Source organism: Kogia breviceps, chromosome 19 (genome assembly GCF_026419965.1).
Source record: "Kogia breviceps isolate mKogBre1 chromosome 19, mKogBre1 haplotype 1, whole genome shotgun sequence".
Classification (NCBI taxonomy): Eukaryota; Metazoa; Chordata; class Mammalia; order Artiodactyla; family Physeteridae; genus Kogia; species Kogia breviceps.
In genome coordinates this window covers 39,488,062-39,503,265 of record NC_081328.1, presented here as the reverse complement: position 1 = coordinate 39,503,265, position 15,204 = coordinate 39,488,062, and the positions used below count along the sequence as shown (strand labels likewise).

Genomic DNA, 15,204 nt, shown 5'->3' with positions numbered 1-15,204 from the left:
GTAGCAGTGATTTCCACAGACCTTACATGGCTTTGTGTCCCAGGCTCCAACTCACATTCTGCTCTCTGGGTCAGGGTTGGAACAGGGGAGAGCTGGGGTAGGAGGAAGGGGTGGTGGGGATTTCAAACTAATGCGGCTTACAAGCCTGAGCACAGACATGCTCTGACATGCACAGAAATGCCGGGGAGGAGGCAGCCCCTCTTTCTCCTCCGCCCTTCTTTCCCCAGTGCCCATTTCTCAGGGCCAGATGTTCCCTTTCCTGCAACTTGGAACTACTGTCCTCCTTCCAAGGAAACCCCACCCCCAGCTCTTCAGCTTCCCAAGCAGCATTTCTTGGCCAGGTCTGTCCCCCTTTGCCCCCTCTCCTCCATGGCTAATTTCCTTGGCCAGAGTCCTTAATATTCTCTGGGGGATTCAAGATACTTCAAAAGTCGAAGAGAAGAAATTCAAGTAGAAGTCTTGTAATACTTTTTATTATAAATTACACACACCATCAGTTTCTACAAAATTCTATCTATTCTTCCATTTCAATGCACATGCATTAAAGAAATGTCCGGTATAACATTCACCAAATGTGAATGCTAGCTGTTTCTGAGTGGTAGGATTTGTGGTGTTTTTGCTTGAGTATTTTAATAACAACATCATTTGTATAAATTCATCATTTAAAAAAAATGAACTGGAAATAAGAATTAACCAAAGGATATATGGGGGTTTATGTGGTAGGAGGCGCTTTCCCAAGGGTCGAGTGTCAGGGGAGCAGGGAGTGGGAACAGAGAGGAAGGTACATGTCTCGGCACCCCCTCTCCGCCCCGCCCATGGCCCACCACACACTCAGGGCTACAAGTCTTGGTAAGAGAAAGGCGGCAGGTCCGGGACACAGGCCGCCAGGTGGGGGATGCAGGCCACGTGATTGACACTGCAGAGCCCAGCATCCTGGCCCTTCTCAAAGTAGACGCTGCCAGGGGAGAAGATGGAGGGGTCCTGGTCAAAGAAGTTATAGGGTCGGAGCAAGAAGCCAACTCTGTTGCCCAGAGTCGCTGTGTTGGGGACATCCTCAGCGTGGGGGATGTGCAGGAAGCTGGCTGTAACCCAAGCCACCAGGTCCTGCAGGAAGAGGAAGAGCTGCAGACTTTGGAGGCGAGACCCAGAGAACCCCCCCCCCCCGCTCAGCCACAATCCCCAGTCCCCAGTCTCAACCCTGCTTCCACTTCCACCAGCCGCAGGCCCAAATAACAGGCGTGGTAATCCATATGAGAAGCTGTAGGGTGGTCCCCGGGCTAATCTCACCCCCAGGAGGGATGGCCCATGTTGCTCATCAAGGAACTCCCTGGCCCCTAATCTAAGAACTGGAAACCTACCATTCCCTCCATCCTACAGCCAGGGGCCGGGCAGCCGAGACGCCAGGCTTAGGGGAGCTCCTTTCCTCTGCCCCTAGAGCTACCAACCTCTCCTAAGAGGGTCTCATTGTTGATGAAGTCAGCAAAGGCCGTAGTGGGTGTCCAGATGTCATTCTGGTAATAGATGCTGCTGCTCTGTGACTCCTCCTCCTTCCTCCGGGTCACCACAAGCTGGTATCTGACCAGGAATGTTGTAGGAAGGTGGTGTCAGAAAATGTCAAGGGCCTTTACCAGCCCAGAAATCCTTTGGATCAGATTCTGTGAGACCATTCCCGTCCCCTATCTACTTGGATCTGAGAAGAGGTCCAGGGGTGGATGATCGAGGTTAGTGAGTTGGGGTCTTCAAGAGCTGGGATGGGAAGGGGACCAGTCCTTCCCTACCACCCAGTACCCAGGGCCCTCCTCACCTCCCCCAGCTGAGGGCCCTCTCCATGTCGCTGTCCAGGGGCATGTGTATGCCAAGAGGACTGTGGATCTGGATTCGGTACCCGCGCTGGTGACCCCAGGAATTAGTCTGGTTGCTAGCCAAGTAAAGGTAGCGGGGAAGGGGTTTCCCCAAGAAAAAAGCTGTCAGGTCCTCCCTTCCCAGGACCTGCCGAGTCAGCTGTGGGCGCTGCAGTTGGTGCTCCGGACTCCAAGGGGCTGCCACAGGTTTAAACACCACGTCTTCAGCTACCACCCAGTTTTTCAGCCCTGCCAGGGTGAGGGGAGGGAGAGGAGTTCCACAGCAGGTGAGACAGGTCCCTGGTTTTCTCCGTGATGCCCCCTGCACTGGCCTGACGGAGGGCAGCAGAGCTCAGCAGAGAGCGCTCCGCGCTGGGGGCCAGGTCTGCACCCCGCCTTCTTTGAACCTGCCCTGTCCAACACAGTTACCACCGGTTACAAGTGGCTCTTTCAATTTAAAAATTCAGTTCCTCGTCACACTATCTACATTCCAAGTGCTCAACAGCTTCACGTGGCTAGTGGCTAACATAACGGACAAGGCAGACGTATAACATTCCATCATTGCAGAAAGTTCTACTGGCACTGGTCTACCCAATAGACTTTGGACCAATTATTTGCTTCTCTGATTCTCACTTGGTGAATCGCTACAATGGGCATAAGAAAAGCTGTTCTGTGGCTGAGCTCTATAAATGGAAAAGCACACACAGGTGGCTAATAACATTCTTCTAACTATGAAAGGGATATTTGCCTTGGAGAAGCCGTCCATAAAAACCCAGTCCCCTTCCGTGGTGCCCTTTACACTCCTCCTGGCTCTGAGACTTTGATTTTTTTTCTCAGTATGGCTGATACCACTTTGTCTTTTTCACAAGGAAGTAGATTTATATCTTTAAGTTGTCTGGGAGATCCCCGGAACACTTATACTCTTTCTGAAGGCTCGGACTGCCAGCTCCTTCTGGCGTGACTCCTGTGACTGCGCTGGCACACAGGGAACCTCCTGAAGCCAGTGCCCTTGCCAGGTGTCCTGTGTGCACGGGCCTCACACAGACTCTCTGGCTCTTCAATGCCAAAATGCTGGAAAGAAAACTTCAAACCAGAAAATAGTCATATTCCAAATATGTCAAAGAATAACCTAGTTAAAATGCATGATTTAAAATAGCATTTCAATCATGCTGTTTTCTTAGCTCTCTCCCCTCCACCAGCACAGCGCACACACACAGATGCACACGCACGCCATCTTTATACTCAAGAGAATATGGAAATGTTTCACAAGAAATAGGCTGAGTTACGGTGCATTATACTTGGGCAGCCACTTCCTGACCCATCTCCCCCCACCCTCTTTAGTTTCCATAACTGTAAAATGGAGAAGGTCTGATGGATTCCTAATTTTCTTTCTGGGCCTAATAGTCTTCACTTGGTAATTATTTTGTCCTGGACAAAAATCTGTCAGGAGCTTTAAGTCCCCTTTGTGCTTAGAGCCTTACTTGAGAAATCCCTTTCTACACTTGCAGCAAGCCTATTGCGTGCCTGCCATGTCACCAGAGAGCCCACTGTGATGACATGTGCTGGCAGGAATGGGATGGTCCTCCCCAGGAGGCAGATGGGGCCCCTGTCTTGTATCCTCAGTTGTTTGAAATCCTGTGGAGCAGCCCCCAGCTAGCCCCTCCTTTTCTCAGGCCCCAGGACCACCTCCACTCTGAGAAGCTCTTTAGACAGACTACTCCCTATCTCTGTTCAGGCCCCTGCTTTCCTCACCTCCACTGACTCTCAGAATTAGGAAGAACTCAGAGCCCCAACTCCAGCCGTGTCCAGCCTCAGACAGGCAGGGCAAGTTCACCACCCACAGACAGGCTAAGGCAGCCAGCTAGTACAGCGCAGCCATTACATTTGGTTTCACAATTGCAGCGGGTCAGAGGGGCTGTGTGGCGGAATCCTCTCTACCTTTTGCCAAATACCCAGTAAGCCCAGTATTTAGGCTGACTGCAGTTGAATACACTCAGATCAGTCCCTGCTGTTGCCACAATAAATTGTGGTGCTGGAATGCCACCCTCTTGCCTCTTCTGGCTTGATGTGCAGGTCTCCCTTCCCTCTGGCCCACCCCAACTCTCAATCCTCATCCCGTGGGCACTCACCTGCCACATCCAGGTCCAGCTTGAAGTGGAAGGCATGCGTGTGCACCGCCCCTAGCACTCTCTCCCCAACGCGGTTCCCAAAGAGGAGGCTCTCCTCGCCCCCGCTCAGGAAAGCTGTGTTGATGTAGCCTGTGGCATGGACCCGCCCTTCAAGCGCCCCATTTTGGTGCAATACAAAGTCCCAAATGTAGTCATAGTTGCCTATAGAGGACACAGACCTGACTACAAGGGCCGAGCCAGCCAAACCACCATAGAAATGACTCTGAAGGTGATTGTGGTGCCTGCGGAGGGGTAGTCCCTGGGCCTCCTCAAACACACATACAGCTCCCGGGAGCAGCTGGACTGCCCCTTTGCCCACTAATACGTGGATGTCCACCATGGTAGACTGATAGGGGCAGTCCACTCCCCGCACCAAGCCCCGGCTGTGATGGCCAAGTCCATAGCTGCTATCCAGGTATCGGGTCATCATTGTCTTGGGTGAATCGGCACCATAGATAGACACACACTCCTGGACGCTGACTTCATAGGCCACTCGCTCACCCTTGAACCGAACATCAAAAATTCTCATGCCACTGAACACTCCATGGCCAAAGGTAAACGTCCAAAGGGAGGACGCCACTTGGTGCCCTTGCACACTGTACCGGGAGCCCTGAGGTGAGAACTGAAGAGGGGGAAGAGGACCTGGGGAGACCCGCGATCGCAGCGATGAGGCCCCAACTGGCAGGGGTAGAGGAACTCTAACCACTTCCAGCCGGCCAGCCTTAAACTCCCATTCCAACTGACCCAAGTCTGCATAGTAGTGCCCAAGGTAGAAGACCTGCTGGACAGCCCAGCGGGCAGGGTCCAGGGCCCTGTGGTCCAGCAGTAGCTCGAGCCCCACAGGGTGCAGGAAAATCCCAACACCTGAGATGTTATGGTAGAGGGCTATCCAGGTAGCACGGTCCCCTGAGCGCAAGCCACGAGGGGTGGCGTGCAGAGCTGCCAAAGTGGAGCCACTGTAGTTGAAGACAGACGCCAGGAAGACAGGTGCCTTGGGGAGCTCCACCTCTTTCAAATGCTTCCACATCTGGGCAGACTCAGTTCCCAGCATGGGGCGTCGGTGATAGGGCAGGGGGCCCCCGTGACGCTCCACAGTCACGTCCCGCAGGTAGGAGGGGTGCGGCAGCGGCCCCACCAGCAGCTCAGTCACATTGGGCTGGGGTTGTCCACCAAAGAAGACGATGGCCAGTGCCTCCCGGGCAGGCGGAGGGCTCCCCCTGTCCAGGTGGGCCAGGGCTGCAGCCTTGGGGGGCAGCTCCAGCTCTACCGAGAAGATGCAGTTGTCTGAGGGTTGGGCCTGAGCTGCATCCACCAGGCCCGGCCCCAGCTTCTGGGTCAGAAAGCTCATCACAGCTGTCAGCTCTTCTCGGCTCAGGTCTGCAAACAGCTGGCTCTGGCCAGGGTGTGTCCAGGGCTGGGCACTTGGTGATACAGAGGGGCAGCGGGGAGGCTGGCTGGAGCTACCTTGGCTGGTCAGCAAGACATAGGCCAGGGCAAAGACGGTAATGAGGGACAGTGCCAGGAACACGAGGACTACCTTGAGATTCATGGTGAATGCCGAGAGCTGAAATGAAGAGTCCCACCAGCTGCTCCTTTAGTTACTGACAGCAAATCAGGGCTTATATTCAGTAGGATGGATAGGAATAGTGAAAACTCCACCCTGTGGGTTGGACGGGAAATTTCTGACCTTGATTTCCATAATTCTGCTCCAATTTTCTGTTCTGTGGTTTGGCTCAAGGTACTACTTCCACGTGCGTAGCCTCTCCCCATCCGTGAACTCCTCCCAGCAGCACAGTCAGTAGCCACTACCGACCTCCATCGTTTAGACCAGATTAGAGGGCATTTGTATACACACTAAACTCTACCTTCCACCCAGAATGGGTCTGAGGAAGAATGCAAATCTCAGACGCCCAATCAAGTCCCATGTACTACATGCAACCGCTCTAACTGTCCACTTTCCTACCTCCTGGCAGGCACTCCCCGCACAGTATTTTCAGGATCCACTGCCCAGTTCAGCAGTAAGCACTGTGCTCTGCCAGATGACTAAGACCAAGCCCTCGACCTGCAGTCTCAGGCCTCTTCCATCTAGTCGGTGAGAAAGGAGTGGTGAAGGCCTGGGCACAGCAGTCAGATTTGTACACCAATCGCAGGTCCCTAAGCTGTGTGACTGAGGGGAGTTACTTATCATAAGTCTCAGTGTCCTCACCTATAAAGAAGGGATAAAACTACCCTAGAGATTCATGGAGAGTAAATGCGATCAGGCACGTAAAGTGCTTAACAGCCTGACGCGGGATAGGCATTCAAAAATTGTCAGCTACTGGTACTGATCTCTGACAGAATAGAGCATATGTTCCTCCATTGTTCAAGACCTTAAATCTTTTTTTGCAGAGGCAACAGATTCCAGATCATTGGATACCAGAATGCTACTCTGCAAGGTGGAAGTTAAGGAAACTTTATTTCAGAGGGAGCTACGGTCCTAGATAGCCCTCCAATTCATTTGAAAACCAAAAACCAGGAGTCCCTGGCATCTCCGCAAGAAACTTAAGACATTATTCAGAAGGAACGTTTAGTATAGAGCAAAGAAAATGACGGGGTCGGGTGTGCCTTGAACCAGGTGATTCCCCACACATGGAACTAGAGCAGCCTCTACTGGCAGTTCATGGGTATCACTGGGGAAGGAAGGAAGGAAGGAGGGAAGAAAGGAAGGAAGGAAGCAAGGAAGGAAGGAAGGGAGAAAGGAAGGAAGGAAGGAAGGAAGGAAGGAAGGAAGGAAGGAAGGAAGGAAGGAAGGAAGGAGCTGGGATCTTGTGAGGGTAGAAGGCAGCTTAGGTTTGGGAAGAGCTAACTTTCATTTAATTCAGACTGAAGGCAAATGAAGGACCCACCCTTGCCTCTTGGTAGGCAGAAGCCTCAGCCTTTCCATTATTCCAGAGAAAAGAGGCAGCTCAGTTTGTATAAAGACACCCAATAGGGTGGCTGGAGGTATATGCGGAGGTGGGTGTCCCAATGTGCACACATGTAAGTGTGGGTATGTCCCTGGCCACCAGAGCATCGCATCAGGGTCTGCAGCTTTAGAAAGAGGTCAAAGTACCTGTATTTTTAATAATTTCTTGACATGGTAAAAGAATTTTACATTACGATCCAAGGGTGGTAAGGTGAGGAGGAGGGACATGGGAACAATCCAACGAACAAAAAGGGAAACTGAGAAACACATGGTGGGAGGACGGAACGGTTTTAGCTGGAAGGGGTCTGAGGGTGGGTAGGGGCATTGCCCAACTAAAATGCAATTGGTTTGTTACTGAGTACTATTCATGGGAAGACAGCATCCTAACTCCTTCTCTATAGCATACTGGGAGGAAAAATGATGCATCCAGATGGAAATATGATTGGGGGTTGGAAGACAGAGACGGGGGAAGAATAAAAGTCAGAAACCGACACAGAGAATCACCAGCAGACTCTCCAGTAGTGGCAGAATAAAAGTGGGGGTTGATGAGGGTTAACACAAAAGCTGTAACAAGTGACATCTCTGGAAGATTTGAGAGATAAGAGGCAACTCTTCTATGGTTTTGACTTGCCCAGCAGATTTCCACATACACACAATGTGTACATGCATGTGTGTGTATGCACACACATATACACACAAGTGACCGCTTTCCCTGGAAGCACAATACTATAAATAAGAAAACATTTTCCCAAAGGGAAAACCCAATAGGAGCAGCAGCATCTGGCCTCACAGCTGCAGACACCCCCACCCCAATTTACAACTGGCCTGGGAAGAGGAAACCGGGATTCAGAGGACCAGCCTTTGCAAAAATGCCCCAAAGGACCCAAGTCACAGAGGAAGGGGAACCCACTACCCCTGCTTCTCATCTCTCAGTTGTCCTCCAACTCACCAGCCTCGGTCACCAAGAGGCTACAATATCAGGAGACAATGGGACCTGGTGGATGAGGACTAAGACACCTAACACCTTCTGAACAGAGTGTGTGTCTGTGTGTGTGTGTCTGTGTGTGTGTGAGAGTGAGAGAGAGAGAGAGAGAGAGAGACAGAGAGACAGAAACAGGGTTTGGGGGGTGGGCAGGGTTGGGGGGAGGGGAGGGCATCAAGTAACAGAGTAGGAAGGCATGTGTGTGCTGCATGTGTGTACGTGTGTGTATATCACACACATATGATGTGAAAATCCTAGTTATAAAAACGTCGGAAGCAGCTAGGGACTTGGCAGAAGGTCTAAGGTGTTTCTTGTCATGATCAGGTTCAAGGTGCTATATATATAGATGGGTAACCCAAAGTCATCACCAGGGCAACCGTGCCAGGGAGGATGCAACGTCCCACAGTGTCAAGGGACACTAACCTCCCATCAGGAAGAAAGAAGCTGGTCCCCTCCACCCGGTCCCAGTTCCTACAAAACACCTAGCACTCTCCTTCCAGTTCCCTCAGCTTCTGACGAACTAAACGTCAAGAGGAAGAAAATACAAAGCCCAAGACACAGGAGGGAGCCAGGGAGAAAAAACACAAGTATTCTTGTGCCAACATCCTGTGTACACAAACCTGGAGGTCTCCAGAAATTAGGACAGGGGGGCGTGGGGTATTAGGGAAGGAAATAGAAGAGTTCCTGAGGCCTGAAAAAAGAGGTAAACACGTCACAGAACTACATGAGCGTTTCATTAGACTCTAACTAAAAACAGAGAGAGGTGTGATTACTACTTCCAGCCAGTTTCCCCATCACGATAGTCATGTAACAAACCAAGGCAATGTCGGTCTTGAGCCAGACTCACAGAGTCCCCTGGCCCTGGCCCTGGCCCTGGCCTCAGTACAGTGTCTCTGCATTGCTGCTCCGGGGCCGTTTGATCTTCTCGATATTTTTCAGGATCATGTCATGTAGAGTGACCTGGGAGAAGAGGGATCAGGGACTCAAACGTCTGTTGTACCCCTACCTCACTAGGAAAATAAGACACCGCCACAAACTCCCAAGCAATCACTCACATAACCTGGATCTCACTCACCTGAATCTGAATTCAGCATGGATGCCCTACTACCTCTCTTATACCCCAGGCACACCTGGGTATATCCAGGGCCCAAGAGTCTAATAAATAACATTTACTGAGCACTTAACAAACCAAGAATTGCACTGGGTCCTTTAATGTGTTAGAGATGAAGAAACTGAAGTTTTAGGTTAAACTTGCCCAAGGCCACACATTACAGGTAGGAGTGGTTCTAAACCTAAGCCTGACTCTAACGCCCACATCTTCACCCCTATTCTATGTTGTGCCCTTTCCCATCCAGGTAGAAAGGGAGATGCCCAGCTAGATACCTTCAATGACCTCGTAGCTCTCAACACTTGGCTAATGGGCAGAATCTGTTCCACTCATTTTACCTCCATCCCCCGCCCCCCATCTCAACCCCCAGCGAGTGGCAAGAAAATGGTCACCAGAACTAAGAGAAGCCAGAGCAACTGTGGGCAGGGACCAAGGTTACTTACATATTGATTCCTTAGCTCTGATATGATGAGCCGAAGGCTGATATATTCTTTCTCATCAATCTCTGTCACGGTGCGGCGATAGTCCTCCTGAGAGTGGGGTGGAGAAAAGGCTAGTTCCCAAAGCCTGACTGTCCCCACATGGCTCTTCCCAGGAACAGTCACTCCTCCCTGTCCTACTACTTCCACCCTCGGCCCACAAAACCCTTACTTACCACATGGGGATATTTAGCTATTTTAGAAACCAATTTGGCTCTTGTAATATAATATCTGGAAGGAGAGAGAAGAGGAAGAAGCTGCAGGAGACCCTGGACAGTGCTTACCACCTCATCAGCCCCCAATTCCTGGGCCAAGCCCAAGCAGCCCTACCTAGATATCTGGTCCAGATAAGATGCAGCTTCACTCTCAACAGTTCTTAGTTCTGCAACTGTCTCCTCCTGAAAAAACAACTGAGTCAAAAGTCACTTCCATATCACCCCAAGGCAGACCAAAGAGAAAGGGAAAACAGAAAAGCAGGGGAGATGAGATTATCTCCCAAACCTTCCTCTCCAGTTTCTCATGCAAGCACATTACCTGAATGGACACCCCAAAGTTGTTCCCATCTTCTATCCTAGGAATCAGGAGTTGTACCCACATTTTGACCTGGAGAGTGAGGGGACCAAAATATACATATGAGGACCTTGGCCTTTTCTACTGAAGCCACGAAGTATACAATTCATGCTGCTGGGGCCAGATGTCAGCAGCACAGGAGCCAAGATAGACTTCCAATTCCCACATCATCTCCACGCCTCCAGCCCCATATCCATCATCTTGCATAGTTCAAGCCAGGCTATTTGGGGTGAGCCCCTGCCTCACCGTGTTGCATTTCTCAATCAGCAGCCGGATCTCAGGCTTCACTTTTTCAATAATGTCCACCAGCTGCTGGTTGCTTTTTAGCATCCCGTTGGGCATCACAAACACCTTGGTTCCTGGCAGGGACATGAGGAAGGTTAAATGATTTGGATGGAAGGGCAGGACATAGCACTCCACCCCCTTCTCTCTTTCCCAGACCCATGAGATGCTATGACCTCTGCCTTTTATCTGTCACAACTCTATCTATAAACCTTGACACCCCCAATGAAATCAAAAAAAGAGAACGCATGGATTAACAAATGGGTATCTAAAGTATCCCAAAACTCTGAAGAATAAAGAAATTAAAACATGCTCTATCAGGCAGGCTTCCCTGGTGGCGCAGTGGTTGAGAATCTGCCTGCCAATGCAGGGGACACGGGTCCGAGCCCTGGTCTGGGAGGATCCCACATGCCGCGGAGCAACTGGGCCCGTGTGCCACAATTATGGAGCCTGTGCGTCTGGAGCCTGTGCTCCGCAACGAGAGGCCGCGATAGTGAGAGGCACACACACCGCAATGAAGAGTGACCCCAGCTTGCCGCAACTAGAGAAAGCCCTCGCACGGAAACGAAGACCCAACACAGCCATAAATAAATAAATAAATAAATTTTAAAAACATGCTCTATAGACTTAATATACCAACTATTACTGAAGAGGAAAAAATGATACGGAACTGTGACTTCTGTGAAAAATCTGTGATGTGTAGCCACCTCCAACCTCTCTCCCTTGGCAGTCCACACTAAGACAAACCCTCTCTATTAACTGGAAAATTAGGTTTACAGTGCTAAATAATGACAATGCTTGGAGGACTTGGGAATACTAACGTCTGGGAAATAAATTCAGATCCTGCTTCCTGGCCAGGAGGACACAAGATTCATCCTGCATCTCAGGGCTGCAGGCCAGGAAAGCCTGGGGTGGGGTATAGTGAAGGGAGCTCTTACCCTGGAAGGCCTCTTCACATTCATCCAATCTTCGCTTCTTGTAAGTGGGCTAAAGATACAAAAAGATGGGAATTAGCCTGCTTGACACCTAGATCCCCATCATAAGCTACCCTTCAAGCAAGTTTAATCCCTTCCTCGACCCCATTATTAATTTACACACAATTTACTAAGCACATACAAGGCTTTAAGAGAAGATTCTTGGGGCCTCCCTGATGGCGCACTGGTTAAGAATCCGCCTGCTAATACAGGGGACACGGGTTCCAGCCATGGTCCGGGAAGATCCCACATGCCACGGAGCAACTAAGCCTGTGTGCCACAACTCCTGCACTCTAGAGCCCGCGAGTCACAACTACTGAGCCCACGTGCCACAACTACTGAAGCCCACACGTCTAGAGCCCATGCTCTGCAACAAAAGAAGCCACCACAATGAGAAGCCCGTGCACTGCAAAGAAGAGTAGCTTCCGCTCGGCACAACTAAAAGCCCGCGTGCAGCAACAAAGACCCAACGCAGCCATTAATTAATTAGTTAATTAATAAAAAAGATTCTTGCCAAAAAGCAACTTAACTCTAGTTGGGAAGACCAACCTTTCAAGAAATGTAACAAATTAAGCAATTAGTGGGAATTCCCTGGTGGTCCAGTGGTTAGGGTTTGGCACTTTCACTGCCAGAGGCCTGGGTTCCATCCCTGGTTGGGGAACTAAGATCCCACAAGCCATGCGACACAGCCAAATAAATAAATTAAAATATTTAAAAATTGAGCAACTGGGCAGGGAGGATACTATAAAAAACAGGAAAAATGAAGCACTGAATGCAGAGTTAGGATAATTAAGGGAATAAGTACAAATCTGCTGGTTCCAAAAAGAAATGCAATATTCAATCAATAAACATGTATTTAGCACCTGCTATGTACTAGGAACAATGCTAGGTGTTGGGGATACAAAGATAATTAAGATAGTTTCTGCTTTCCAGAATTGCAAGTTCTATCAATGAGACAGTAATGCAGACAAAGAACAATACAGTACAGTGTCATCAGTGTTATAACAGAATGTGGATATATAGCTGATAAAGACTAGGCACCAAAGACACACAAAGACTAGGACTGCAGTTACACAGCAAGAACTCTTCATTCCATAACAACACTCAAGACACTGAAACGGGTAAGAAAAGTCTTGCCTAGAGCCCTGGGGACAGACCAGATCACCTGAGGGAACCTGTAGCTATTTGTCCTATTTTTAAACTCACTCTCACAGAGTAGCATTAACATATTCACTTCATGCTACAATTGAAAATTCACTTCATGCTACAATTGAAAATGTATTTTATAGTCATAACATTTGTAAGAATCCTCATTCCCAGATCCAAATCCCACTGTCCCCTCTGTTCAAACTGAGCAGGGACTAAAGAACAGAGAACCTATTGCTTCGGAACACAAAGATAAATATAGGACACTTACACCGTCCAGTCCATCATGGCTATTGGTGAGAAGAATGGGGTCAGGGACTGGGAGATTCATGTCTGAGTGGATCTGAGTTAGGTCATGGATGTTTAGGATTGGTTCCTGAAAGAGAGAAGCCCACACCCAAAACATTAGTTTTCTCAAGATGAACAAAGAAGTATTTCATTTAAAGGGCAAGAAATGAGAGCGCTTTACAGTACAAAACAAAACAGAATTAACACATGATTTGTCCCATTTGACAGAAAGACCGGGGGTAAAAAAATGGGGGAATCTGAGGAAAAGAAAAGCGTCTCTCACCTTCAAAAAACTATCAAGTTCTAACAATTTCTTTGGGAAAAAATTTGCCACCAAGTCTTCTGCCTAAAGATGAGGGAAAATACAACCGAATTAGTAACTGTGGGAAGGTCTGTCTCTACAGGTATCTCTCCTCTGGGGAACTCCTGACTATTAACCAACACTCATTTTTCTATTTATTTCACTCACCTCACTTGTGATCCGCTCCCTGAAAGAATCAACCTAAAATTAATAAAGAAAGCAATTCACTAAGAGTAAGTCAGTACCTGGCAACAGAAGTATGGGTAGGATGGGGAAACCCAAATCCAACTGTCTTCCCCTCACCTTGTAATCGTAATCAGAAGCTGAGAGACCCCCAGACTGCAAATACTTTCTTTTTCTGAGGATCCATTTCTCCATCTCAGGAGAAGGAAGCCGGGCTTGAGAGCAGCACCCGCCTGTCTTCCCTCCCTCCCTCCCTCCCTCCCTCCCTGTGTCTGAAGCTGTCTGACTTTGAGAGCAGACAAAAGACAGGTAGGTGGGGGAGGTGTGAGCTCACAAACGTGTCAACCACCATCCAAACCTGGCCCAGGATACGAGGCAGGCCTGATGCCAAGGGCAGGGGCAGCAGCAGCGTCCAGAGGTGGGGACGCTGCTGGGCTGGGGGACTTCCAGCTGTCACTGGCTTAAAGAACTTAAGTCCACCACGTGTCCGCGGAGGTCTCCCCGGGCTCTCCACTATTAGACGGGGTACAGAAGGCCATCCTATATTATCCTCTCCCCCGATGCTGTCCTGGGAGTGGGGGGCTGGGCTGAGCCGAGCGGAAGCTCAGGGCTGGTGTCCCCAGGGAGACAAAGACGCCACGGGGAGTGAGGAGCCGGTCAGACTGCTCGGGGATCGAAGCGAGGGGTAAGGAGGCCCGGGCCGGTGCCATTACCTTGAGCTTCACTTCCTGATCCACCTTCAGCAACGAGGCCATGGCCGGGCCGGGCCGTGTCCGCTCCGCTGGAGACCGGAGGCGCTGTGGGCTCCGGGGAGGGGGTTAGAGGGAGGCGGGAATGTGATGCGGCCGCCCTCGCTGGCTCACTCACTGCTCTCTCGCTCCCTCCCTTCGTGCCGTCCGTCCGCCCGCCCGCCCGCCTGCTGCCTGTGCCTGCTGCCTGCTCCCACTGTCGCTCGCCCTCCCGGCTTTCGCCGCTCACGACGGAAGTTACGTCACAGCCAATCGCCGGGATTCCGGCCAGGATGCGCACATGCCCTGCGCAGCCGCGCTGAGGTTCGCCTCTGCACATTCTTATTTCCCGGCTCCCGTGCGCTCTACGGGTGAAATAAAAGGGAGTGCGGCCAAGGGTGGTTTAGTGAGATCTGAGGCTCAAAGAGACTCGGGAATTACTTGCTTCTCTGTTATCCCGGCACTTCTCCGAAGGGACCTTCGGAGCCGCTGCCGCCTCGAGCGGGGACCCGACCGACGACGCCGTCGCGCCCCCGTGACGTCGACCTGAGGAAGCCGACGGTCCCCGCGCTGGGTTTGGGGCGTCTAGTGTGTGATTTCTGCCGCCTCCTCCTCTTGGCCGAAGCTCTAGTGTTAGGCTGGAGCCTAACAGAAGACAAGTCCTGTTGCATCAGGCTTCCCCACCTTTCTCTGCCATTTAGCCACTTAATCTCATACACTTCCAGACCTCAGTGATCAACTGCCTGATGGATGGGCAGATTGATGCCTGGAGGCCGGTAGTGCTTGTCCAAGGCTACACAGTGTTTCCATAAAATCCAAGGCCAGAACTCAGATCTCCTAACTTCTAGGGCAATGCTGTATCCGTTTTCCTCATGGAAGGCAGAGTCTCTAACCCTTAATTCACCCACTCATATGGTCTCTTAACATTGGTTATTTCGCTCTAAAATGGACTAGGCTCTGAGACAGCAGTGTCTCAGAGGCTAGAAATAATGTGTCACTTATGTAAGTTAAAATCTTCTAGCAGCCACATTAAAAAGTGAAACAGGTGAAATTAGTTTTAATCATATATTTAACCCAGTTTAACCAAATAATATCATTTCATCATGTAATCAACGTAGAAAATATTAATGAGATCTTGTACATTCTTTTCTCATACCAAGTCTTTGAAATCCAGTATGAATTTTACACTTACTTGCACATCTCAGTTCAG

At 50.2% G+C, this 15,204-nt stretch overlaps 2 protein-coding genes across 2 annotated transcripts; both read right to left on the bottom strand.

Annotated features, from left to right (window-relative positions):
* Window positions 1–457: 457 nt before the first annotated feature.
* AOC2 (amine oxidase copper containing 2) lies at window positions 458–6,570 on the bottom strand. Its single transcript, XM_059048334.2, has 4 exons — window positions 3,971–6,570; window positions 1,805–2,090; window positions 1,446–1,575; window positions 458–1,104 (listed from the first exon to the last, which is right to left on the bottom strand). The coding sequence occupies exons 1-4, from the start codon at window positions 5,556–5,558 to the stop codon at window positions 838–840; spliced, it is 2,271 nt and encodes a 756-aa protein (XP_058904317.1). The 5' UTR covers window positions 5,559–6,570; the 3' UTR covers window positions 458–837.
* A 509-nt stretch (window positions 6,571–7,079) lies between these two features.
* On the bottom strand, window positions 7,080–14,533 carry PSME3 (proteasome activator subunit 3). Its single transcript, XM_059048294.2, has 11 exons — window positions 13,980–14,533; window positions 13,252–13,284; window positions 13,066–13,128; window positions 12,766–12,870; window positions 11,313–11,361; window positions 10,339–10,451; window positions 10,057–10,125; window positions 9,853–9,920; window positions 9,699–9,753; window positions 9,487–9,573; window positions 7,080–8,895 (listed from the first exon to the last, which is right to left on the bottom strand). Exons 1-11 carry the CDS (start codon window positions 14,019–14,021, stop codon window positions 8,815–8,817), a joined length of 765 nt encoding a protein of 254 aa, XP_058904277.1. The 5' UTR covers window positions 14,022–14,533; the 3' UTR covers window positions 7,080–8,814.
* Between the last annotated feature and the right edge of the window lie 671 nt (window positions 14,534–15,204).